We start from the raw sequence: 26,849 nt of genomic DNA on the forward strand, positions 1-26,849 counted from the left end.
ATTTCTTGGAAGCAGCACCACGGACTAGTGTCTGACTGCAACCTTATTCCCACCTGGATGGCACTGGAATCAGCTGTCCAATGGACACAACCTCCCAAGGATGCTTCCAATCACTCCCTGCTGTGCATCAAGGGACAGGCAGAACTTAACCACAAATACAAAGACTTCTACACATTAAAAGGGCCCCTGTAAAAATAAAATCACTCGGCAGAGATGCTCCAAAAAAATGGTAGAACTTTTATTCCCCTCAGTACAGGTTTTTTTTACAGCATCAGGTTTTCTTAAAAATACTATATACACACATATATAGTGTTGTGCACTTCAGTATCTGCTCCTGGAGTCTCTAGAAAAAGGAGAAAGATCAATGTACAAAGAAATCCTCACAGTCCATCCTACAGCCCGGGCTGTTTTCTGGGAAGATCAGAACTCCTTGAGTCGGGACAAGGCACTGGCAACAACCCCTGCTCGTGCAGGAGGTTCATGTCTCTCCCCTGTGCCTCTGCAGCAGGGACAAGCTTTGATAGTTCCCTCAATCCCAAGAGGCTGGTGCTGCACACAGGATCAAGGAAGTCGCGGGCACAGCCATCTGAAGATGTAAAAGTGCTTTAAAGCCCACTTTGCAGGATACAGAGAGCACAGGTTTTATTAAGAGACATGATGAGTCAGCTCCACGAGTCCTCGACACCTTCTCACACTAACACTTAAGGGGGAAGAAGAAAAAAATCTCAAATCTAAGTCAGAGTCACTCAGCTGCTTCCTAATGAATTCTTTCAGCTGACAGAGAGGGTTTTTCTTCTTTCCTGCGAGCAGTTTTAAGAGAGTTATAAAGAGCTATCTGGGGAATGAATTAGTGCTTCAAACCCAAGTTACAAATCTATAAAACAGATTAGTATACTTCACATAAGGCCACAAACACTGCAAACTGTCAGTGTGACTATTTAGGATCATTAAACTTAATCTTTTAATTAGCATAAGCTTTATACCTCCATTACTTATTTTCAGTTCCAGGAGCAGATGAAGCAGCTTCCTGAGCCTCCTGGGAGCTGTGGCTGTCAGGGAGCAAGGGGATCCAAGTACCTGGAAGGGGCACCTCTTGCTAACTGAACATCCAGGTATTGGTCTTGCCTAATCCAATTCCACTGGAGTCTATCGAGTGAGCAACAACCAAATGGTTTTGAGGCAGTAAGAAGTCATGGACAGGCAAATCCACTCAGCCAGGGTGAGAACACAGATCTATCCTGCTGCTGGTCCACCCAAGCTGCCACTTCCAACACGCTTCAGCAGAACAAATCGTTCCTCCTTGGCGGTTTTGCTTTCAAAGCCAACAGTGCAACGGAGCTTTAGGATTTTCGAGTCGCATCAGAGATGGTGGACGTGAGGAATCAGCTTTGAAACAGAGCTGCAGCATTGCCAGGCTGGGTTATTTTTGGGTAAATAGCTTCTGAAGAGAAAATACAGGCACTGCTTAGCTTGACAACTCGGACCATTGCTTTCAGTTCAAGTTTTAAAGTGCAAAACTTCGTAGAGTCTTTGGGTTAAAAAAAGAAAAAAAAAAAAGTGTCAATTCCCACATGGAGCTGGTGAAGAAACAGCCAGAACCCGCAGGGGTGATTGACAACTGTGAGAGTGTCACAGACATTCATACAAAAGCAAGATCTCTGCTACCTCTTTGATTTAACACTGTCAGCAGCTGCTGCAAATCCCCTCCCCTCGCCCAGGCAGGTGACGTGTTGTTCAAGAATCAGTGGATTAGTAACACTTGTGCTTGGGTCTGCATTTGCATCTGCAGACCTTTGTCTAGAGGATCAACACAGAGGGACTTTGGTGGTGCACAGTCTGTTTTCAGAGAGCAACAGGCACTGCTGAAGGTTCTTCCACGGTATTATTGCCACGTAATCCTGTAGATGCTCTCCACACCTTCCAATAACACATGTAAACGGTAACGGCTGGGAATAAATATGTCCAAGAGCATCTCGTGGTTTAGATAAAAAGCAAGGTATAAAAATCTGCATCAGGTTTCTAAAGCTTTGGTCTAAACTGCGCTGTAACATCACCTCATCTGGCGAAGAGCCCTTAGAAGAGCCCCCTGGGTACAGCACCTGCAACAGCACGATCCAGCCCAGAGACTTTTAGTGGTTATTCTCCAGTCAGCTCTTCGATCCACTTGACCTCAAAACATGAACAGATCATCCTTCTCACCCGTGGTGGAATCTATTTTGTTCCAGTCTACAGGGGAGAGCGTTTCTGCACTCTGGATGTCCTGAGCTGTCAGCCCCGTGTCCAGGACGTGAGGGTTTGTTCTCGACTGAGCCAACCTAAGGAGGAGGTTGGGGGGGGCGGGTGGTGGAGAAAAACACAAAGTAAGAACCCAAATCCTGGTGGTTTATAGCCCTGATGCATCCATAACACTGCAGCTCCACATTTCAACACCCTCCAAAGGAATTAGGTGGTTCGGGAAGGGGGGAGCTGGCACAGAACATTTGCGACGCTCGAGTCCACTGCTGGTTTGTCCTGGCATTTCCCCTGCAGGCATCCAGGGAATTTGCAGCCTGGACATCCCATATCTTAAAGGCCTGGCTGTTTTCCTCCCCGGAGCTACGGCTGGGATCTGATCTCTGCTGCCCAAAGGAGCAGCCTCAGTGCAGTGACTCAGTCTCTGTGTCTGGACAGGCAGCGTGTGCCGTAGCTCTGCCCCAGCATTAACTCCTCAGGTTAAGACACAGAGGACTCAGCTGATGTTTAATAGCTCCCAGGATCAGCATTTAGGAGCTTTTCATCCCAGATGTTCCGCAAAACCTAACGAGCCCCAGTTTGTTGCTGTGTTATTAAACACCTCTGTGAAAAATGCAGCAGTGCAGCATCGACTCTCCCCGGGCTGAAGGTTAACTCAAATATTTGGTGCTTCATCCAGGGGAGGCACAGCGTCAAAAAAAGCCTCAGATGAAGCCATGCTTTTTAATAAAGAAGAAAAATGTCCAGTGATGATGATGATGATGTGGCAGGAATGCTTCTGGAAGCACCCGCCTTGGAGGATGAGCAGCCCAAACACTGAGTCACTGCCACAAGGCCGAGGGTGATGTGACAGCTCAGCACCCAGCAGCCCAAAAAAACAAAGCCCACAACCAGCAACATCTGCTTCATTAAGTAGGGCAAGGAGCAGGGGGTGAGGAAAACAGCCAACATCAGGACATAAATTGAAGCAGCCCCTTTTATCAGCCACATCTTGGGACAAGGCTGCTGTGGAAGTGGAAGCTGTAAATCATCCCCCAGAGCCAAACAAGACCCTGAGGGCTGTTTCCTTAGGGCTGAGCAGGCAGTTTTGCAGTGCTGCCAACCCTGGCACAGGGAAATGGTTCTCAGGGAAGGGACAGTGTTGGGTCAGCCCTGCTCCTCCTGCCCAGCTCCCTCCTCCAGCACCTCCCAGCCAGAGGAGGAGGAGGAGAGGAGGAGGAGGAGGAGGAGGAGGAGGAGACCTGGCAGCTCCCTGCTGCCTCTGGCATCTGCACCCAAGGCAGCTTTGCCCAAACTGGGGCCTCCACACCTCATGGTGGCTTCACACACTGACCTGGGGGATGAGACCCTCATAAACCACACCATTCCCACCGCCCCACAGGGTGGTCCCCACACCAGAACAAGCAGGAAAACCCACCTGAAAAGAAATGGATTTGTTTAACATTGCTGGATTGCTCGGCATGCACGTGCAGGGAAGCTTTTAATTTGGATTAGAAAGAGAACTAAACCCCTTGAATGGATGGCCACACGCTCTGAATCCCTGAGCAGAGGAAGAGTAAAGCCCCCAGTGCCAAAGCTGGGACCAGCATCACAGGCAGCCTGAGAAAGCCTTGGCAAGTGGGAGCAGACACACCAACTGCTCGGGGAATTAAATTCCCTATCACACACAGCCTCTCTCCACCCTTTAAAAGGTTGTCAAAATATTTGGCTTATCAGCCAACCTCAAAGCCTATCTTTCAATTACCAGCTGAGGCACTGATGGGGCAGCTGCCTAGGTCAGATCATGGCACTGATCAGATGAGGAGCATTATTAAAAGCCAGTCCCCAGTCAAGTCTCTGGGGCTGCTCCCCAGTGGTGGAGTGAACTGGTAAAGGGAGTTGTGAGAATTACCTTGAAAATGCCTCGTCGAGACCATCATCCATTTCCTTTGTTGAAGAGATAAAAAGAGAGACAAGTAATTGCTAAGAGAACACACAAAAGTGTTATTTAGAGGTCTGGCTCTGCACTTGAGCACGGCAGACAAAAAAATGTATGTATATATTGGCTTCTGAGAGCCCAAATCAACCTTCCCTCTGCAATCTGCCTCCTAGGGCAGGTTTTATCTCTCTCTTTCTCCCTCTCTGCACAAGTCCCAAGGTAAGAGGTGTAACTCTGGGTGGCCCAGGCTTCCTCAAGGCAGATCCCAGGCATCCCTGGAGCTCGTCTGGATCAGGAACTGGAAAGCAGCTCTGCACCAGCACAGGGTGGACCTTGAAAGCAGCCCTGGGACCCTTTATCTCTGATCTGCTCCTAAGGTGTTCCAGGGAAAGCACTGGAGTTGCTCGAGGGACAAATGCAGGACCGTGGGCTCTGTGTGAGGGCTTTGCTACAGACAGGCTGGACTGCTCCCAAAATCCCGTGATGCACTTACAGACTTAATGCAATTAATAAGTAAAGTATGAAAACTCTGTAAGCAGGGAAGGATTGGAGATTGCTGATAAGCCTCCAGGATTTGATTTAAGCTTCGAGCTGATCTTCAGGTTTAACCTGGAAAGCCTCAGGCTCAGGCCCGCCAGGCTCAAGAAACAGGCCCCAGGCAAAGGCATTTATTTATCCTTCAATTCTCCAAAATTCAGCAGACCAGGGGTTTCCAGAGAGGGCACAGGTTGGTGATCACAGAATGGTTTGGGTTGGAAGGGACCTTAAAGACCATCTTGTCCCAACACCTTCCACTATCCCAGGTTGCTCCAAGCCCCGTCCAACCTGGCCTTGGACACTTCCAGGGATGGGGCAGCCACAGCTTCTCTGGGTAAACCTGTGCCAGGGCCTCCCCACCCTCACAGGGAAGAATTTATGCCTAATATCCAACCCAAACCCACCCTCTTCCAGTGTGGAAAGGATGCTGGAGCACTTGGGCAGGGAGGAGGAGGAGGCTCCCTGGGGGATGCACACCCAGCACATGGGGCTGCATCACTATTTCTCTGTTAGTGGTCCATGACACAATTAAGCCAGATGACTGAGGACCTTTCCAGAAGCCATCCATGCTCCCAACAGCCAGATACAGCCACAAACAAGAGTGAGGGAAAAATAAGAGTAACAATGAACATAAATATAACCTGGTTTTAGTGAGCAGTAAACAAAAGCCATCAACATAATGATTTTTTCCCCTGAACAGAGCAGTTAGGTGGTCTCCCAATTAAGTGACAAACCACTGAGAAATGCTGCTCCAGAATAAGAAATATTCAATTACCTGACAGCAGCGTTTTTCCCAGCACCTCACAATCCTGTTCATTTATTTACCGAGCCTAAAAAGGGCAGCAGGTACTCGAACACTAAGTGATCATTTCAAGTAGGACACCGAGCCCCAGCTCACTTGGGCACCTCTGAAACCCTCCCTGAGCAGCTTGACCACCCCACAGCTCCCAGGGGGAAGGAGTTATCCAAGGAAAAGCCCTGTGGTGGGACCTGGAGCACACCCATGGAGGTGGCACCGCACCCCCAGCTCGCACTTACCCACACCACGTTGTTGTTTACAGAGGAGCTGGGCCCAAACACGCTGTTATCCAAGTGTGGGGGGTCTGGGCTGCTGCTCAGGGGTGATTTGGCAGGATCCTCAAAATCCAGCAAGTTCCCCGTGGCTGCTGCTGTGGACGGAGTGGAGAAGGAATGAGGAGAGGGGAAAAGAGACACACGACCAAAAACTTTTTGCAGCAGTAGCTTCCTATCAAGAGTGGAATCAAAGGGTTGCATCGAATTTCATCAGGATGGCCCCAAATTTGAGCATGGAGGAGCTGCATTCACCCCAGTGAGGGCTGTGATTTATCCATGATGTCCAGATCAGGCACCTGAGAACCTCTTAAGAGGGATTCAGGGGAGGACCAGCTCTGTCCCTCCAGCAGCCAGTGGGAAGGCTCCTGGGTGCCCACTTATGCTCAGGACAAATCAGGATCAGCCCAGGGTGGGAACAGGTCCTCAGCTCAGCCCATGGCACCAATTCAGCATCTTACAAACCTGCATCAGTATTTATAGAGCAAATCCTGCACTGGGCAGAGAACAGTTCAGAGCTTGGGGGTGTTCAGGGAAGCCTCAAATCCCTCCCATCAGCCTGCACTGGGGGGGGGATGCAGAAATGCCCCCAACTCCAGAGCATCCCCCAGGCAGACACTGGAGCCCATTCCTACACCCATGGCAGCCCCCAGGGCCACACTTGTTCCGATGTGCCACCGTCTGTGACAGATTCCTCCAGTTCTGAGCCTTCACAGGAAGAAGCAAGATGTGCCAGCCTGGAAGGAAGCCCAGTTTAATGCTATTTTCCTGTGTGCCAAATCCTCTTATCTCCGTGGCCAGCATGGAAGAGAGATTAGCCTTTTGTCCCACTTCTCCCTGTCTTTCGTCTCGGAGGCAGCAGAGGACCCACGGCCAGGCACTGAATTATGAGGGGATTTACTATTTAATTGTTTTATTTCACACACCTCTCCTTCCTCGGGGAGCTGGAGGCACAGGGGCTGCTGGACATGCCCCTCCCTCAGCCCGTGGGATGGCGAGTGCTTTGGGTTTGAGACAGACCCAGAATCAGGCTCGGGATGGGGAGATCCACACTAAGCTCTTAAGGACATTATGGCCAATTTGCCTGGGGCAGAAGTAACCAGATTTGGGGTGGTAGCAGCTGTGCATGAGGGGCTGCAGGAGGTATTTAAGGGGGAGAAGGAGCAGCTCAGCTGAGAACTCTGCCAGGGCAACATCTCTGCCACGACAAAAGTGTAGCTCCTTGTTGGTCTTCAGAGCCTTCTCAGGAGCTTTCCCTGTCCAGGGAAAATCCCCCAGCCCTCTCCCATCCCTGAGCCTGGAGCAAAGCTCTGCTGGGGGTGACTTACATGTGTCAGGGTGGGCAGGGGCTTCTGAGCTGGGGCTGCTCGTCCCTTCTCCTTCCAAGATGGACCTCTCCCGCTTTTCCTTCTCTGAAAAAGAAGGAAATCCCATCACTGCCCACAGAGTGCTCCCCCACAAGCTTTTAAGGAAGGGGAGGGATGTGGGACAGCTCGGATGGGCCACCTCTGCAGCAGCCCAGGCTCTGGGTGTGTTTCACAATCTCCTGGAAGGTGAAAGCAAAAATCCTGAGAGTGGCAGCAGAAATCCTGACAGTAGCAGGTCTCTGAGGCACCACAGCCCAGCACCAGGTCCTCCAGCGAGAAAGGAGCCCAGCCAAAACCTGGCTGGATTTACAAGGCTGTCGAGAGAAACCTGGACGATGCCTCGCGCCAGCCTTGGAAGCAGCCTGGAAATTCGGGAGGGCAAGGGGAAAAGGCACTTGAGAGCTGGAAAAAGCCCAAAGTCATCCCTTGAAAGTGAAGAGTGGGAAGAGGGGAATAAAACTCACCTTCCTTAGCTGCTTGCCAGAGCTCAAAGGCGATTTTGAAGGCCTGTGCCACGGTGAGGGTGACGGCCTGTGCCTGGAACGAGAGCGGTGAGGCGGGATGTTAATCCCCACGTAGATTTAAATCACTTGGAGGTTTTGCTTTCCAGACTCATGTTAAACCTGGATCCAACCAGTCCTCTGTTCCCACCTGGCTGGGGAGGGGAATCAAATATTGATGGAAGCAGAGCCTTGCTCCATGTAGGACACACAGCTCGTCGTAGATGCATCCTCAGGTGTAATGGGGAGAGGCAGGAGGCAGGGACACGGCTGTCACAGCCAGTGTGGTGATGGATGGGGAGACAGGAGCTGCTCCTGAGGGCAGGGAATGCACAGCTCCTCCTGCACCCCACACCTCAGCCCCCTGCAGGAGCTGCACGGACCCAGGCTCGTCCTCACAGCTCCCTGAGGGATGTGGCTCCCCCCACACTGCGGAGCATCACCCATGAGAACACCACCAGCTCACAGGGATCAGCGCCTGGGATGAGCCCCGGACCACAGCTGGCCACACAGGGCTGGGAGGGACAAGCAGAGCTGCATCCATCCTGTCCTGGCACGACTGGATGACCAGGATACCCTGAGAGCAACAGGAATTTGCTGCTCTCTCCACCTGGGAGCAACCTTAGAGGTTCTTCCCCAGGGTGTTCCCTTGGCTGGGGTCTCGCTGGCTTAGACCACCAGCACGGGTTTGTCCTGCTCCAGCCCTGCCCCAAGGCAGGAGCAGGGACACCATCCCTGAGCCTGAGCAGCACTAAACCCACCCACCACCACCTTCAACAGCACGAGCTGCTGGAGATGTATAAATAGTGACATAAATGCCAGTTTCATTAGGAGCAGGCACAGCTCAGGAGCAGCTTAAAGCACCAGGAGATAACGAGGAACACTCGGCACGGCGGGCGCTGCGGGAGCCTCCAGGCCCCAGTTTGTTTCACCAAGTTGCAAACCGAACAAGCCCAGATCCAGGTCAGGAACCTGCAGCCCTGGCAGCTCGGAGGATGGAGACGTGGAGGGACACAAATGGGGCACAGCATCCTGTGCAGGAGGGGCGAGGAGACCCCCAAACCCATCAGTGCCAATTAAGCCTGGAAAGCAGGAGAGCTCATTTGAATGTCGGAGCTATTTACATCTTTGATGGAAGTGCAAATGCTTTATGGCAAAAAAGCCTTAAATATGGTAATTAAGTATGAAACTCCTCACAGCTGTTTACAATTTAAGCTGTCACATCTGAATCAAGTTTAATAGACCCAGCTACCGTTGAGAATTACCCACGAACTAAAAATATGGACTAATTATATACCATGACTGGTAACTGTGGTACATGCAGGGACCCTGCCCTGGGGAGGGATGGTTCCCAATATGGGAGCAGGGATCACCTTACCAGCAGGATGTTTATGCATTTTATAGACTAGGAGGGGAAAAAAAAAAAAAAAATTATTTCTAGTTTTTGCCACAAAAGGCCTTGGAGAACTTTATTTGGAGGGAGACGCACTGAGCTGATGTACCACTGAGATAATTCTTTTAGCACTGGAAAAGATTTAAATTTTAATTTGCAGAGTGAGGCTTATCTTTGCCGTGCAAGGATGGGAGCACACGCCGTGGAACGGAGAGACAACTTGTAGCTTCCATTATTCCCTCCATGGAAAAAAAAAAACCAAAAAAAAAAAAAACGAGTTGGGAGAAGCACAGAATATTAACAAGAGCGAGGTGGCTGCACTCCAGGCACAGGAATGCTCCTGAGAACCCAGGAATCACCACGCTGGGACGCAGCGGGTGGGAACGGCTCTCAGCGGGTTTTTGTTTCCCTGTAGGTTTGGGAGATCCCATTCTCCACGTGGGCCCTGCAAGAGGCACTAGGGGAAGGATTTATGGGGGCAGAGAGGTCGGGCCTGCCTTTCCTCTGCCCTAAAGCCCCTTCCTGTCACAGGGAGGGGGCTCAACTGGCTCCAGGAGAGACCCCCAGGGCTCTCCTTGCCCCACTTGCAGCCGGTGCCCACTGACCCGCTTCCCTCCCTCACCAGCTCTGGGTCCCTGCCTGTCCTGGTGCACTGAATCAGCAGGAAAAAATCCCACAAGTAGGTTCAAAGCAAGAGCCAGAGACTCTTTTCTACACACAGGTGTCTGCTCTGAGCCCCATCCCTGGCACACAGCGGGGTGATCCTGCGGGAAGGACACGGCCCCGGCTACAAAGATGCCGCTAAACACTGGACACAGAACTTGGATGGCGAGAAATGGAAGGGAGCCAGGGAGGGCAGCGAGCCCAGAACAGCTGGGCTGAAAGCCTTCCCCATTGGGGTACCCCTGGGCACCTCAGTGGGAGCCTCCCTGGAGACCTCCCTGCCTGCCTAAGCCTCTCCACACACCGGGCTTGGACCGGCTCTGGCAGCCCAGGGAAGTGGATGTGGAGCAGGGAAGAGTCCCAGCAGCTGGGAATGCAGCATGGAAGGGCATTTCCAGGTGCTGGTGCAGGGTCAGGTCTTCTCACTCCCACCCCAGAGGGCAGAGATGCTTTTAGGTGCCAAGACAGCGGGCTGAATCCAGCCTGGAGTTAACGGATTAACGGCAGCAGGAGGGTGGGAGCTCTCCCGTGGCCGTTCCCCCCTCGCTCTAAGTGGGGGCAGAGCTGTTATCTCACCACTTCAGCCCCTCTCTGCTTCCTCCTCCTACATCCCCACTTCTTCCTCTGGACTGACCATTTTCCGTTTGGTACAGAGGAAGGCATGGCACTCCAGGTTCTCATTGAGCTGGTTCTGGGCAATGTAGGCAAACACTTTATCGTGGATCTTGTCTGCCGTGCAGTAGGATATCCTGAAAGACAGAACGAAACGTGTCTGGGGCACTGAGCACGAGGCAGAGCCACCAAACCCCTCCTGGGAGCTGCCAGCAGGCCGCCTGCCCCGGGGCTTTCCATCTCCAGGGCTGAGCAGGGAAGGCAGAGGGAGCACAGGAATGTTGCCAGGCCTCAGCACAGCTCCTTCCCAAAGTGGAGGAGTCGATGCCACGGGGCTGAGAGTAAGAGAAGCCACAGCATGACCCACGTGCACCACACGGGGAGGCAGGAGAGAAAAGAGAAGAGGCAGTGATTCACCTTGTGGGGAAGGACAGGTTAGAGAAGGTAAAGATTCCAGCAGGCCATCCTGGGACTACACCTGACAAAGGCTCTGCCTTCAGAAGAGAGACTCGCTCAGAAGGTTTTTCCCCGGAGGAAAGCTCGCAAGGAGAGAGGGGGTTGCTCTCAGCCCACGATTTAATCTGGAGGCTCAAACCAGAGGAAAGAAACCGATGCAGGAGTGCCCAAGAAAAGCTGTTGGAAAGGCTGAAATTCAGGCTGGGAGATCTGCAGTAGCAGATGCATGGGATGCCCTGAGCACACGGGATGTGGGGAGGGAGGCTCAGCCCCCTCAGTGGAGCACCCCCAGGATGGCAGAGTCTCTCCCAGCCCCTGGGCAGGTCCAGGCTGACTCTGAAATGCAAAACAAGGCCCTGGAAGAACAACAGGCTGGGGAGATCAGGCTGTGATTGAGGGCTCAGCTCCCTTCTGCAGGGCAGCAGGTCCCTCAGCATCAACCTCCACCACCTCCCATGGTCTGTCCCTGCCAGGAGCTGCAGGACTGAGTGTCTTGTCAAGCACAGGTTTAGTGCAAGGTGGCAGCCAGCAAAGCCTCTTCCCTGGGCACACAGCAGATCAAACAGGTGTTAAGGAAAGAGAAAACCCGAGGAAAAAGTGCGATGCTTCAGTGAAAGTTCTCCCATGGCCCCATTTTGCCCCTTCAGCTCCTGCTCTTGCTGCTCCTCAGAGTTTGCAGGGAGGGGACTGGAAGGTCCCAGTTCCCAGCAGATGCTGGGACTTAAAAAAGCCACATTCAAAATTTATTTACACTGCATTAGTTTCTTACATGTGAGGATGCCTCTGCTCAATGGCCTACATTTTGTTTTCCAGAGCTGAGCTGTGCTCTGGTCTTACCAAAGAGGCGCTTGGAAGTTCACTCTTTTCTCCCATTTCTCACAAAACTGCACAGTCACTCCTTTAATAATCATGACAAAGCCAAGCCAAGTCATCTGAGCTGGCACATGGCCCTTCCAGCACCCCCTGGCTCAATGCTGGATGGTCATTAATTTCCAGGGACAGGATAACTCACACCTGCCCCTGAAGTGAGCCAGTTTTAGCCTCTGGCAGCAGCACATCCAGTGACAGTGGCTGCGTTTTACCCACGGCCACCCCATCCTGCCCCAGCTCGTGATCCAGGGAAGAGCTCAGAGCCATCCCAGTGGACAGAGAAGCCAAGGAGAAGACAGCAGAGGTGTCAGAACAAAGCCCTGGGCCTGCCACTGGTGGGACACACTCCCAGAGTGGGTAGAAGATCCCCCCATGCACACAGATCCCACCTGTCACCAGTAACCCCCAGCACCAGCATCCCTGGGGAGCAGTGACAGCCCCCAAAACAGCCTGTCTGGGATGGGCTGGCTTCAGTCAATGAATCAGGGGCTGCTCACACTCTGGTGCTGACAGGAACAGCTTTATCGACAGCTGTTAAAGTGCCTGGGGAGAATTTAAGGCAGCATCTAAAATCCCTGATCCCACAGCTCTGCCTGCTCTTCCCCCAGCGCAGGGATCCCCATTTTGGCACGGCTGCTTTGCCCAGCTCTGCTTTAGCAGCAGGTTTATGTCCTGGGCAGGGCTGGGCTCTGCACCCCTGGCTGTGTGTGACTGCTGGGCTGTGGAACTGGAGAAGAGCAGGTGGGTTAGTGGTGTGGTCAGAGAGAACCCCGAGCCCCTGCTCCCACTCCCCAGGTCTAGCACAGAGCAGCAGGTGAAGGACAGAAGCAGAGTGGGAGGGGAGATGCAGAGGGAAAAGGGATGAAGGAGATGGAAAAGGCCAGATTCAAACTGAGCTCTGCTCCACCAGGCCTGTGCCCACCTCCTGCCACTCTGGAAGAAAATGCTTCCAAAAGAAGTATCTCCCAAAAGCCAGAGGAGGGGGTATGGGATAACCCACCCTTGCCCTCCCCATCCTGCTACCGTGTCCCAGCAGCTGCCCCAGCCCTGCTCCCTGTCAGAGCCTTTGAAACACAACAGAGACACAGAGCAGGCAGTGAGGGGATGCAGCCCCAGCTCAGGGGTGCTCTGACCACCCTCTATGGTGCCCTCACCCCAGATGCTTTGGCATTTCTGCTGCCACAAACAGGCAGCAAAGCCACACGTGGCCACGCAGTGCTTGGCTGTGGGCCTGCAGGTTTTTGCACACACCCCACACCTCCAGGCTCGTCACCTCTTTCCTTACCCCCAGCAGGACACATCACACCCCACGTAAATCTACCTTAAATTTATCACCCACCCTCCTTCTCCCAGCTTTGCTTTCCACCCAGACGTGGTGGCCAGTGAGGCAGCAGCTCAGACCAGGTGGGGATGGAGCAGAGGAGCAGCTCTGGCACAAACCCCCACGGAGGGCACCCCAAAACCCACCTGTATATGGAGATGTTCTCGATCAGCTCGTTCGTGCTGCTGTCGTTCAACACGATCCCCCGGGGAGACACTTTCAGAGTCACTTTCTGCAGCTTCTTTCCACTTGCTTTTGCCTTTGGAAGGGAAAGAGGGAGGGGGGAAGTTCCAGGCTTTTAAGGCTGATGCCTCCAAAGGCACGTGAGCAGAGACTCCAGAGACTCACATTAATATCACTCGTTACCCCTAGAGACTGATTTTACTACCAGGTGTGATAAAGCACTTGTTAAAACTTTTCCTGCCCTGAAGCCATGATTTTCACTGGCACCAACGAGACAAGGGCACACACCGCCCACTCCATGCTGTGCACAGGCACTTCCAGCCCAGCACCTCCACAGGGATTTCCCCGTGGCCACCGGCACGAACTGGCGGCTGCTCTGGCCGAGCCGTGTGAGCTCCTGGGGAAACTCTGGGGAGTTTTGCCTTTAGGGCCAGTTCTAGAGCAGAGGGGACACCAGCACGAGTGAGGGAGCTGTGCTGGGAGCAGGATGGTCCTGGACAAAGTGGGCTCCCAAGGAGCTGGCTCCAAGCTGTGCTGCTGGGCCCTGCTCCCGCGGCAAAGCATCCCTTGTGCGAGGTCACGATGCCAGCTTAAAAAGTAACTTGACTTTCATGTGCCACTTTCTCTTATTTACTAGTCTCATGCTTTCAGCCTTCAGGTTACACTCAGCTCACTGCCCAGCCTGCCTCCAAAAGAAAGAGTACACGTCCAGCCAGCTCCAGACTGCAGAGCTGGATCCTCAGCCCTGCTCCCTGGTGGCCTCATGAGCCACATCCAGAGCGGCCAGTCCTGCCCCTCTGAGGCTGCCTCAGCCCCAGGGCTTTATTTACAGGCTCAGTTCCCAGTGGATCAGAGCAGATGTGGAGGGCTCTGCCAGCAGCTCGCGCTTCACGCGAGCGCTTCCCTCCGTCCGGCTCGGCACATGCCAGGGAAGGATCCAGCACCACCCCACTGAGCTTTACAACAGCTCATGGCACAGCTGGGGCTTTGCCTCCTCCAGTTTTATAAGGGCTTAAAGAAGTGTGGATTTCACTGGGAGCTGGGGGCTCAGTGCTGGAGGGTGGCTGAAAACCAGGCCCTCTTGCCTCGGAGGTTACGGTGGGACAGCGGCTGCTCTGGCTGGGAGTTGGAGCAACCTGCCCTGCTCCCTTCCTCTCTTAACCCTCCCAATCCTGGGAAGGAAAAGCCAGAACTGCGCTGGCCACGCTCCAAACGCTGTCCCTGCCTTGTGAGAGGAGACACAGCGCCAGGGCAGGCTGATTGCACCAGGTCAGAGGCTTCTCACACACCCAGGGTCACCCAGGCTTATCAAGGGGATCCAGAGCTCAGACACTTAACACCAGCTTCCCACAGCCTGCCCCATCCCAGGGTCAGGGCTGGCCCCAAGGGCTTTCCAGTGCCGCTGCCTGCAGTTCTACCCACACCACCAGACACCTGCACGCCCCTGGAGGGGCTGGACCTGCAATCCTGACCCCCCCATAGCACACAGTTGCCTCCAGACCTGAGGGTTTTGGAACTCTCCCCAGTGACAGGTTCGTTTGAAGAGCAGGAGATGGGGCTCTGCTCCAACACAGACACTCACAGTGGCCACGATCCTTTTGACAGCAGCTGCAGAGAGCTCCTCTCCCTTGGGCTGCTCCACCAGTGTCATCCCCATGTACTTGAGGCTGAAGAGCATCCCCTCCAGCAGCGTCTCGCGGGTGTCAGTCCAGTTCTCCGGGAGCTCTAGAGAGACAACAAAGAGGCTCTTGGATTCCCAAACACACAAGGGTATCCCTGAGGGTTTAGGCACAGGCAGGGTGTTGGTTTAGCTGCTGCCTGGACTCCCAAGCCTGAGCATCTGGGAGCTCAGGGAAGGAGATGGGGCAGAGAGCCTGGCTCTTGGAGGAGGCAAGAGAACACTTCAACCACGCAGCACCCACGAGGTGCTCACGTGGGGAACCTCATCACCAGCCCCTGCAGCTCTCCAGCACAGCAAAAACAAATCCCAAAATGCTTTCCACAAGCCACAACAAACAGAAGCAACCTTTTAGTTTAACTGTGAGCAGCCAGGCCCACACCATAACCAAGGGGAGATCCTGAGCCCCAGCCCAGTGCAGGGCTCAGAGCCACCCCACGCACAGCAGTGGCCTTACCCTGTGCAAACCATCACCTACACACACACTCAGGCTAAGACAGGATTTACTGCTAAGCCCAGGCAGCTGCCAGGATCCAGGTGAGGTGCTGTGACCTGCTAAATCGGTCACCTACAGCCCTGAGGAGCCCTCACACAGGTGAAGCCTCGGCAAGGAGAGGTCTCTGCTCTCCCCTGGAAGCTGCCAAGGGGACTACTGGCCTCTTCCCTTAAGTGCAGGGAGGGTGGGAAGGAGTGTTCTAAACACAGAGCTAAGTTTGGGACCAAAGGGAAAGTCAGGTGGGTGTTTCTAAGCCTGAAATTACACCGCAGGAGCCAACTTGCAGCCATGGAGCTGGCAACCCAGGATGTGCTGCTCTTGTGTTTTAAGGAGGGTTTTGCTTTCAGCAGGAGGCAACAAACCACATCCCTGGGGAGCGAGGGGGCTCCCAGAGGCTAAACACGTCCCTGAGGCTTTGCTGCCTCGAGTTCAGCCTCCTCCAAGCAGTGGGGCCAAACTCCACAGCTCCCTGCACGCCTGCAGGGCAGGAGGGGCAGGCTACAGGGATGTGGGGGACCCGGATACACCCCTGGGAGAACCCCCAGTGACTCAGCCTCCCTGCAGAGGCAGGGCTGGAGATAAGCCATAAACCCCAGCACCACTCCCAGCGCCGGGCGGTGAGACACCGGCACCGGCTGGAGCGGGAGTGACGGAATCCAGGTGGGAGTGGTCCCATGGGGAGTGCAGGGCTTCTGTGCCCAGCACACAGCTCCTGGAGAGGGAAAGGGGGGTTAAAAACAAGGACAGGTGGGATGCTGTGTTAAGCTGGTATCCCAGAGGGTGCCAGCACAAAGCCTGGACTTCTCAAAAGCCAAAGGGAACTGCCACTGTCCTCCCGTGAGCACTCCAGGATGGTTTGTGTGCCATGGACAGGCAGCTCCCTGCCCCACACTCCCTGCCCCACCAGCCAGGCACTGGTCCCGTTATCACTGAGCCCAGGGACGCTCCAAACACCCCACAGTGCCTGGGGTGATGCCACCTGCAGCCAGGCCCTGGGCACCCACAGCCCCCGCGGGCCCGGGACGGAAACAGAGGTGGTTTAAGCAAAACCACTGAAGTGCTTTCAGAGAGGAAGGAGCAACCCGGCAGGACAGAGACACTTCTCCACACATCCTGTTCTGCACCCTCTGCCCTCACCCATCCTCCCGTTAGCACACAACCATCACCCAGCGAAGGGCACGGGGGGGGGTGGGCAGTTTTCAAGGTCACGGCATCTCGAGGGGCACATCCTCCCAGGGGCAGGTTGGGCAGCATCCCATCCCATCCCACCCCACCCCTCAAGCCCCGCGGCTGCACCCCCAGCCCTCCGTGTCACTTGGCGGCCGCTCATCCTTAATCCCAGGTGTAACGACGCCGGGTCAATCCCATCAGATTACCAACGGCAAGAAGTTTGATCTCGCCGCGGGTGCTGAGGGGTGAACCGGGGGCAAAGCTCCCCGTCCTGGCGCTGCCCCGCTCGGGGGGCAGCCGGGCCGGTCCCCCCTTCGCCAGGAGGGCGCCTGGCAGGGACCGAGTGGCCGCTCGCCACGGGGCCATCGATCGCGTGGGGAAACCAACCGCGGGACGAGGTCAGAAACTGCCCGCCGGGCTCCAGCCCTTGTCCCAGGATGGGGGACGGGGACAGACCCCCACCCACCACGGGGGGACGGGGACAGACCCCCACCCATCACCAGGGGACAGGGACAGACCCCCATCGCCCATCCGACCCCGCCGCTGCACAGGGGAGGAGATGCAGGGGGGGAGCGAAGTGCGGGGGCAAAAAAGGGAGCTAAAGAGAAAAGTTTAAAAAAAAAAAAAAAAAAAAAGGGGTGCGGGAGACAGAGAGGAGCAAAGCAGAACAGGGAGTACAGGGGGGGTGAGAAAAAGGGGGGAGAGAGGACGGGGCAAAGCCGCGTGAAAACGGGGCGCAAGAGGGAGAAAGAGGGGGAAGGGAGGGAAAGTGGGTGCAGAGGGGCACGAGAAGCGGGATAAAGCCGGGAAGGAAGAAAGGCGGGATGCAGGACAAGAGGGGGGGTGCAGGGAGAGCGCGCTGGACGGGGGGGTGGTGGGGGGGGGAGTAAAAAGAGGGGCGCCGGGTCTCACTCTTGTGCCGGCCGCCGGCCCAGGAGGGTTTGTGGACGCTGGGGCTCCGCAGCAGGGCACGACCCGCCGACTTCAGCGCGTCCATCCCGGCGCCTCCCGGCCCGGCCCCGCCGCAAACTTTGCTGCGGCGCCAGCGCTGACCGCGTCCGGGGGCGGGGCACATGCAAATTTTTGGATTATCGCGTCATTCTTGATCACGCCCCCACCGCCACGCCCTCGTCCCAAAATCGGCACGGTCCCCCAGAGGGATGCGCCACCCCCGAGTCTGCCGGGATGCTGAGATTCCTCACACATCCTCTGGTCCCTCCCCCGGGATTGCTCCCACTGGAGCTTCCCCCACTGGAGACCCCCGCCCCGAGCCCCCCAGGGCCGCCCTACAAACATCTATGTCCCAGCTCCACGGGGATCGCCTTCAGCCGGCATCGCCACTGTGATAAATATATAAATAATATATATCACACCGTGCTCAGTCACTTCTGCACAGCCCTGCTGCTCCTTCCTCTGGTTCCTCCGCAGCAATTCCACCTTTCCCAGGGGGATCCCACCTTCCCCACTCAAATTCCATCACCAGAGGCCAAATATATCACACCATGCTCAGCGACCTCTGCACTCGCACAGCCCTGCTGCTCCTTCCCGCTGGTTCCTCTGCAGCAGCTCCACCTTTCCCACTCAAATTCGGGGCAGGAAACCCCTACGACCCAAATCGTCCCAGTTCAGCATACTCAGTTTGCTGAACACCAAAAAATAAAAAAAGTTATGTTTGCCCCATGAGGTGTTCGACTGTCCCCATCCTGGGACGAGGAAATGCGATAGGAAATTTTAACAGCCTGTTTGATCAGGTCTGGTCTCAGCACACGCCGCCCCCTCCGTGTCACCACGGCCACCAACGTGCTCTAAACTCAGCCTGAGCATAATTGAATGGAAGATTAAGGCCTTCACAGGCTTTCCGAAATTAAAGGGATAATAATGAGGAGGTTAAACCCCATATTTAGGATTTGTAGAATAATGCCTCACAAAGCCTATTATTCACAGAAACATTTGTGTGATTGAAAATCCCTTTTTAGTTCAATTTTAGCATTCCCCTCTCACGTTTGTAGCCGGGAGCCTGAGGCACAGGAGCCACACCAAGTTCCTCTCCATGGGACACAAGAAGGTGGTGGAAGGGTTGAGCTGAATTTCTCACCCCAAAATCCCAGTCTAAAGCAGGATGGAGCCAGTGGTACATCCCCCCTTTAGTGCCTGGTTTGAGTCTGAGCACGTGGGGTTGAGCTGCCTCCCTGAAAGTCATCACTGGAGTTTAAAATACCCTTGTGGTGGTAAAAAACTACAAGTGTCATCCCCCTGAGGAAGGCAGAGCTCAAAATCGCCTCTCCACACCCATCTCCCTGAGTGGGATACCAGGCTTTCCTCCTGCAGGAGATGCCCAGGGGCAGGTGGGTCCTGGAGGCCAGACAAGCACAGTCCAACCTATTTATTAATTTCCGAGTGCTGAGCGCAGCAGAGCAGCGATTTTTTAAGGAAATCTACTTGTTTTTCTCCCTCTCGTGGTGAGCAGCACATGCCTGACCTCTCCACCTCTCCCTGCCTGGCCATCACCACCCATCCATCTCCCGGTAATTGTCCACCCTCCTGCCGAGCTGCCGGCTCCGCACGGACTCTCCTCTCAAGGTTATTTTCAGCTCTGCAGCGTCACTGGAACACACACGAGTTTGCAGCTCCAGTTTTGCAGCAGTGGGGCTGCACCCTCTCCACTGCTCCCAACATCCAGCATCGTCTCTTTAGTCTGGGAAACACAAACAAATCCTCGCCACTCTTCCTCGCTCTTCTTCCCCGCCACGGCATTTGCATCCACGGGTCGCAATTAAAGAAATGCAGCTTTTCAGGGAAACTTCTGTGGGGTTTTTTTTGTAGCAATCTTTACCATGAACGTGCAGCCCTGCAGGTAAGTCCAGTGACAAGCTTTGCTGGGAGGGTGGGTGCTCGTTCTCTCCCTGCTTTAATTATTGAAGGCAGCAAAGCTGTGCTGTCCCCCAGCCGTGGACACCCACGTTCCCGAGGCTTTGCTCGTTCCCTGCCTCTCCATGTTTACAGCACAGTGCATTTATAGCACATTAACATCTCTGGGGGTGGTTAAAAGGTGATCACTAATGGAAATCTGCGCTCCTTCCACTCTGTCAAACCCAGCCGCGTTTGCCTCCTAATAAATTGGCATCTCTGCTGAGAAGGCCCGTGTCTAACTGCCTGTGTGATAAAAAGACCAATTGCTGACATTTTCCGCTGTTTTCCCCTTCCTTTGACATTTCATTAAGGAGAAAATAACACCAGCAACTACAAATGTGCTCTCATTGACATTTGTTGGCCGTAACGTGGCGAGTTGCCCTGATTAAGAGAGGAGTTGACGAGCGGGACATTCCCTGTCTCCAGGACCACAGAACTCCCCCGAGTCCTCCCACGGCCCTGCAGAGCCTCAGAGGATCCTGAGCCTCTCCCCCCATCAGCTGCCCAGCTCAGGAATCACCTCAGCTCACCCCACTGCCACGAGGCTGAGCTGTAACCAACCCAGGCCTCAGACCCTGTCAGTAAATCTAATTTATAGGCATGCTTAGGACTTCAATTACCACAGTCATTAACAATTTGTTAATGAGTCGATTAACATGCTTTGGGGATCTATGGAGAAAGGGCATTATAAATATGATAGCATCAAATATTGCAGAAATAAGCATCTGGCTGTACCAGGACTGGGCCAGGAGCTGCTGTTGGTTGCAGGGTGTGTGTTCCCTGCCCCATCACAGCAGTTGTGGTGTCACCTGTTGCAAGGGGCTCTCTGGAGATGGGATCAGCTCCAGCATCACCCTGATGCCAGGATGCCCAGGATTGGTGCTGGTTTAGGAAGCAGCACCAGGCTGGAGGTGGGAAACAAAGTTTGACAGGAAACACTCATTTTACCTGCAGCCAGGTGGGTGCTGTGAACCCCAGGGTGGGGCTGTGCCGCTCTCCTGAGGTTTTTCCCATACAAACCCCAAGAGCAAAGCCCCAGCTGCTGCCCCCCTGTACAGCCCCCCCCACACAGAGGGGCAGCAGTGATGCCAAATGAACACACTGAGTACCATCCCTGGTACTAAAACCATCCTCTCCTGCTCCCCCAAAACACCACGGCCCGAAGTTTCTGGTTTTTGTGACCTCTCATAGCACACTCGTGTTTCTCCCCCACCCCACAGCCCAGCTGCTTTCGCCTGGATCACGGGCACAGCCAGGCTGTGCAGGCTGAGCTGATGGAAAACAGGCCCAGGGCAACGAGCAGGAGCTACTTAATTACAATCAAAGCCCATCAGCCTGGTCAGTGTGTCCCATCAGCTGCAGGGACAGGGCAGGACTGAGCTGAACATGCAGCGGGGACGCTGGGGCTGGGGGGCCAGCACAGCACCACCTGCACAGCATCCTGCTCCCAGGGATGCTCAGTGCCAGACACTACAGAGGGTGGGGCAGATCATCTCCTAATCCTTAGCAGTTAAAGCCTGGCTTAAACTTGAAAGCGTAAGGTTTAACGTCTCTTAAAATTTCATATATTAATTAGCCCAGCTCTGCAGACTCCTGGGTACCAAGAGGTAAATCTCACTCTTCTTGGGAGATCTACACATTTTTTGGTCTGAACAGTGTCCTGCAGAGGAAAACCCACAGCACAGCTGCTCTCTATGGCCAGCACCAGTCTCCAAAAATCTGACGCCAAAGGAGCTCTCGTGTTTTGCCCTGGCAGCAAATTGTAAATGAGGCAGGAGCTCACGAGAAAAACAACCTCCCTCCCTGCTCTGCTGCTGGTGGAGGCAGGAGGTGCCTTGTACACCCTGTCACTGAGCCACAGCCCCTTCCTCGGAGGGAAGAAAGGCTCTTGTGACCGGAGGGAACCGAACTGAGGAGCTGAGTGTGACTGGAGGGATGGAAAATCCACATCAGCACTGCTGCCGTCCAGGGAAATTAGAAGCTGTGCTTGTTCCCAGTGTGTGTTTGTGGTTTGTTTCCCTGCAGACTCGCTTTCCCTCCCTCTGCAAACACAGTCTGCACACCCAGCACGCTGTTCCCGGCTCTCCAGGGGATGGCCCAGCCCAGCCCGGGCTGAGCTGAGTGTGCCCTGGGATGCTGGGAAGCAATCCCGACCCAGCAGGCAGCAGTTGGGGGAGCAGATATCCTGGGCATCCCTTCCAGCTCCACCTCACCTGTGGCTGGGAGCAGCTTCAGGAGAGGCTGGAGTGGTCCTTTCCCATCCAGGGTCACGTTATTCCTCATGTGGCATCTCCAGTGGCTTCACCAGTTCCAAGTTTTTGGGAGGCTAAACCACAGGGTGCAAACTCTCCTGGCATACACCAAGGATGTGGCAGAGAGTGAAAATTCCCTCGTGCTGATTGGAATTAATTTTCCAATTAATTGGAAAACCAAAGGGTACTCTTTGAGGAGTCCAGTCATTTATTTGGGTTAATTCTGCTTTTTTATCACAAGGAGTTCAACCCTCATCTAAGGCTTGTGTTAAACTGGATTAGCTTTACTGACAGTGCTGGAGCTTCCAGATTGACACCAGCATAACTTCTTATATAATGCAGCCAAGATAAAAATACAGCAGGTTAAAATATCAACTGTTAGAGGAAATAACTGGAGCACCCACACATTTAATGCATTCTGAAGAAACAGGGAGAGAAATCACGGTGCTGTAACCCACAGTGTTCTGGGCATCTTTTATCAGAGGGTATCAAAGCACGTTACAAATCATTACTTATTTAAGCCTTGTCACATGCTGGTCACAGAGAGAGCAATCCTGGAGCAGGGCACGAGCCCAGGAAGCATCAGCAGAGACAAGGAAATACTTAAACCAAAGAGGTTTCCAGTGGGAAATGCTGTTCCAGGGCGATTGAAACATTTTGGCAGAGCGTTTTGGTGTCGAGAAAGTTTTTAGCAGGACAATTTCCAAGCAATCCAGCATCAAAATGGGACCTGGTGGGAGAGGGGCTGGGGGTTTATTTTCAGAGCAAGTTCTACTGTGTCATGTGTACACCCCTTGTAAATAGTCGTGGCTGACCTTTGCTGTAAATGTTTCTTCTCAGTCTGGTGTTTCTGAGCCTGGTCCAAGTATTTAATTCCATGAACTGCAGGAAGTTGCTGCGAGTTTTCAACTCGATCTGGGAAAATAAACATCCTTTGCAGTACCAGGCTGCCCCTTGCAGCTTCAGTAAATGCTCCTTCCTCAACCTTCCTCAGCTCCTGTGTCACCCACAGCCCCTCTCCGTGCCCTGAGCAGGAAAGGTCCCTTTCTTCCACAGTTAAAACTGGGCACCTGGAGCTGCCAGGGCACCCAAACGTGCCCCTGTGCCAGCACTGCCACTCACCAAACCCATCACAGCCCCCTGTGCAGCAGCTCCTGAGGGATCTGCCCCTGAGCTGCTGCAGATGACACATCCCTGCCTCGGGGGTGCCACATCCATCAACAGGACAGGGATAACCAGCAGGCTGCTTTTAATCCACCAGCACATGTCTTACCAGGGACCTCTGTGAGGCCAACATAAATCAGCAGAGTTCTGGGGGAGGGAGAGTGGTGCTGTGCTGATTTACAGCTGCTGAAAGCACCCCCTGGTCCTGTGGGCTGGTGACATCTCCCTGCAATCAGCAGCGAGGCTGGTTTTGGCCTTGCCACAGAGACAACCTTTGTGGTGGTGTGATTAAAGAGAGAAAGGGCTCAGCAGAGAGCCAGGACAGAAGACAGGGATGTATTTCCATCTCTGCCCCTCACCTGCAAGGTGATCTTGCCCTTGTCACTTGAACTGCTCATTTTGCTTCCACCTGTCAAGCCTGTGGTTATTTCACACCAGGAGCAGCTTTCCAGGTCAGACTGAGCCCAAGCATCAGACCCACTTCCCGATGTACTCAAGGTTCACTCAAGGTTTTCAGTGACTTCTGGGAGAGAGAAAAAGACAACAGTCATCTTAGAACGGTCTTGTCTTAGGGCTATTTCAGCTTTTTAAACCTCTTAAATTATTCACCAGGAGCAAAACAAAACAAAACGTTCTGTTTTGAGACAACTCTTTGAAATGTTCTGCTTGGAGAGGGGAAAAAAAAAAACCAGCATCCAAAAAACTCATCTCTGCACTGACAGTCCCCCCTCCTTTCCAGCTGAAATTTCTCCCCCTGTTCAACCCCAGAGGGGGGAGATTTGCAGGGACATCCTGGACTGTTGGGATTTTGGGCTGCTCGTGCTCTCATCCCCCGAAGTGTCAATGTGTTTTGAAAGAGTTGAATATTGTGAGATGAAAAACAGTGAGTTTGTGAGGCAGGAGTGGTTTAGACACATAACCCCCCACACAAACAACCCTCTGAGACTGCACTGAGCCCAGCATCCTTCCCTTTCAGAGGCAATATTTCCCCTTCAAAACAGTCTCACTGCTGAGGTGAGAATTATTTTGGAAAGAGCCTGCAAAGTCCATCTCTTGATTTTCCTGTATTTCCTTTGAAAAAGGTTTCATCCTCTTCCCATCCCCTAAAGGAAGCTCCTGGCAGATTCTCCATCCCTCTCCTCTCCCATCCTCGGCTGCTGTGGCAGCCCTGAGCAACATTTCCCCGTCAGAAGGGAGCAGATGTGGATGAGGGAATTTATGACACAGATGCCAAGGGAGTCAATTTGACCTGTGTGAAGAGCCGTGACCTCCTGGTGTAATATCACCACTCAGCTCAATTAAATGTGCTCTTAATTCTAACCATTTTTCAGTGTTCTCCTTAAGAAAACCCTCTGGGCTGCCTGTTTTCCTTGCCCAGCAGTGCTGTCTCCTCTCTCCTGTTACATTACTGCATTTCTGAAGCTATTTCTCTCTTTGCAAGCTTGTTTGTTTGTTTGTTTTAGGGCCCTTCTTCCCCAGCCAGGCAGCTCCACTCCACTCCCTCCAGCACTGCATCACCAGGGTCAGGTTTTGCTGTGGCTGGTGTTGCTTTACATTCAGGTTGCACCAGAATATCACATTTAAGGTGCAGGCAGGAGCAAAACCACCGGGGCCCTGCAGACCTAAAACAACAGATGGGCAGTGCCTCGCTGTTTTCTGGCTGGGCAGATTTTGAAGCTAATAATAATTGTAAACATCTCTCTCCATCGTGTTTAATCCTTCTAATCTCCTTACCCTGCAGTCTGGATTGTTGTTTTCTTTGTGTGCTGAGGTTGTTCCTCCTAGCTGGGACATCTCTTGGTGAGGTTCAACCAACCATCCATCCAGCCACGACTTCCTCGGGGATTTCTTCCCCAAACACAACATCCTTCCCGTGAAGAAGAGGCAGGCAGGGCTGTGGCAGTGAAGGATTGCCAGCAGGCTAAAATAGGAAGTAAACATTTCATGCTGAGTGCATCCAGAGAGCAGGGGTCACGTTTTATTCCTGGTTTTGCTCTGGGTGTGCTTTAAGCTGTTGGAATGGCCTGCTCGGACGAGCCTCGTCGTTTTTATACCTATCAGATTACGAGTCTCCCTTTCCATTAAAACATGAGGCTTCTGGATTTTTGTGGTTGAAAATATGAAGAGCAGAAATTCAAAAACCCAGATATCAAGCAGAGAAATTGGACTTTTTTTTCCTTTTTTTTTTCTTTTTTAGTCTTTAGACTTGGGGGAGGAGCTGACTCTGGGGTTTTGAGCTTTTAATAGTAATCCTGGAATCTGCTCACGTGGCTGAGGAGCCCTCCCAGAGCTGAGTGCTCAGGTCTCAGCTGACCACAGAGAGAAGGGCAGGCAATGACCACTCTAAAACTTGGTCACTGAACCCTTCTCTGGCAGTCTTGGCTTTTGGTGGCTTCTCTTTTTTGCAAAGCAAAATAATTTTTATTTTAAAGCAGTTTGAGGTGGCTGTGTGAGGGTGCAGCACTCAGTGGTGATGAGGAACCTCGTTCTCTTCTTCTCTCACCCTCAAGCAGAGCCAGTGATGGGAGGCAGCTCCATGGACTTGGCCAACAGCAAATCCATCCACTGCATATCCAAAATACAGCATCACAGGAGCAGCTGCTTGACCAAAAAGAGGCTCTGCAACCTGGGAGACAAAGATCACATCCAATTACTGAAGGATGAAGCAGGATAAATTCAACTCAGAGTAGACTGAGGTTTTCAGGAATGAGGGTAATTGGAGCAATTTATCAAGAATTGGGTTGGATCCCCCAGCAGTGGAAATATTTAAGCTGAGCCTGGATGCCTTGCTTGAAAGGGAGAATTAAGTCCTGTGGCTTCTGCTGTTCAGGAACTCAGAGTGGCAATCCCAAACTCCTCCCCTGACCTTTAATTCACCGATCTGGCTGCACACTGGGTTTCAGGCTGTTCCATGCTAGGTGTGTCAGATAATCAGTTTGTCCCGAACCCATCCTCCTTTTCCTGCAGCTGCTGGTCTCCTGACTGTGTGTCAGAGCTACACATCCACCCATGCCCCTGAACTGCCCCTCCAAGGGCTGCTGGTACCCCCACCATCCTTATCCCTGTGCCTCAGATGGTGCTGATTCCTCCTCTGCCTCAGTGCTGGGCATCAATCTGCTCCTGTTTGTACTGAATCCTTTGGAAATCCACGTGCTGTGAACCCTGCTAGGAGATAACAACAAACCAGATGAGGGGCATTGATAATTCCATGTTAATAACTTAAAAGGAGGAAGAGAACTGTCCTTGAGCAAAGAGAGGTGTTACAACAACCACCTCCCCAGGGCAGGGATTATCGAGTTCCTCACGAGCATCTTTGGCACAGGGAGGGGTCCCTGCTCTGCCTCTGCCACAATGATCCAGCTGGATACTCCAGGCCTTTTCCTCCAGCCCTGGGATCAACAGGAGCTTTACTAACCCCAAAGGAAGCCAGACTGGTGCCCTTTGCAGCTTTGAGCACCACACTGAGGCAGCAGCCGCCCTGTGTGAGTCCCATCCCGGGGCTCAGCCTGGTCCCTGCAGCCCTGGGGGATTTGCCACCCTGGGACAGGTCCTGGTTCTCCAGGGACTGCCTCTCCCACACTGGGAGCAGTTTGGGGCAGTGGCTGCCTGTGTTAAGCCCTGCTGCTATTTCTGGTGCTGTTTCCAGGACAGACAACAATAATAATCTCACCCGAGGAGTGCGTGACCACCCCAACCACAGATCTGGGGGTTGAGCCGGGACTGGCTCGTGCCAAATGCTGGCTCAGGCTGCCTGACTTGGATGTCCAGGGATGCCTGAGAGAACAGGGATGGACTAATGTGAACCCTCTGGTCCTGTCCCCCCACCCAAAAAAACCCAGTTCCCTTCTGCTGCCTCTCTTGTGGGAAGTTCCTCCGGCAGCCTCGGTCCGATTGCGTGTTCCTGATCCACCAAAAGCAGATTATTTCTGCTGTACCATATGCAAAAGCTGCCTGCGTGTTTGCAAAAGTCCATTATTTCCTCTTTACAAGCTCCAGCTCCCCCTTCCCACCTCCCTCCCCAGTTCCAGCTTTTCTGAGCAGGGAAAATAAAAGAAC

General features: G+C 53.4%; 1 protein-coding gene across 3 annotated transcripts in view; it reads right to left on the bottom strand.

The window, feature by feature from the left end:
- Positions 1-217: 217 nt before the first annotated feature.
- LDLRAP1 (low density lipoprotein receptor adaptor protein 1) overlaps positions 218-26,849 on the bottom strand; it is a 42,621-nt gene continuing 15,989 nt past the window's right edge. The window contains exons 4-13 of one of the 3 annotated variants that reach the window (XM_050326572.1): positions 24,528-25,419; positions 23,153-23,316; positions 14,706-14,848; positions 13,087-13,199; positions 10,316-10,430; positions 7,590-7,662; positions 7,087-7,170; positions 5,726-5,856; positions 4,124-4,158; positions 218-2,315 (exon numbers count right to left, since the gene is read on the bottom strand). In XM_050326572.1, the coding sequence (XP_050182529.1) occupies positions 2,171-2,315; positions 4,124-4,158; positions 5,726-5,856; positions 7,087-7,170; positions 7,590-7,662; positions 10,316-10,430; positions 13,087-13,199; positions 14,706-14,801 (792 nt within the window). In that variant the 5' untranslated portion in view covers positions 14,802-14,848; positions 23,153-23,316; positions 24,528-25,419 and the 3' untranslated portion in view covers positions 218-2,170. Of the gene's footprint in view, positions 2,316-4,123; positions 4,159-5,725; positions 5,857-7,086; positions 7,171-7,589; positions 7,663-10,315; positions 10,431-13,086; positions 13,200-14,705; positions 14,849-17,379; positions 17,516-23,152; positions 23,317-24,527; positions 25,420-26,849 lie in introns of those variants that run through there. The other 2 variants (XM_050326570.1, XM_050326569.1) reach the window with 2 other exon arrangements.

This window comes from Myiozetetes cayanensis, unplaced genomic scaffold (assembly GCF_022539395.1).
Source record: "Myiozetetes cayanensis isolate MyiCay16 unplaced genomic scaffold, myiCay2020 scf31, whole genome shotgun sequence".
NCBI classification, from domain to species: domain Eukaryota; kingdom Metazoa; phylum Chordata; class Aves; order Passeriformes; family Tyrannidae; genus Myiozetetes; species Myiozetetes cayanensis.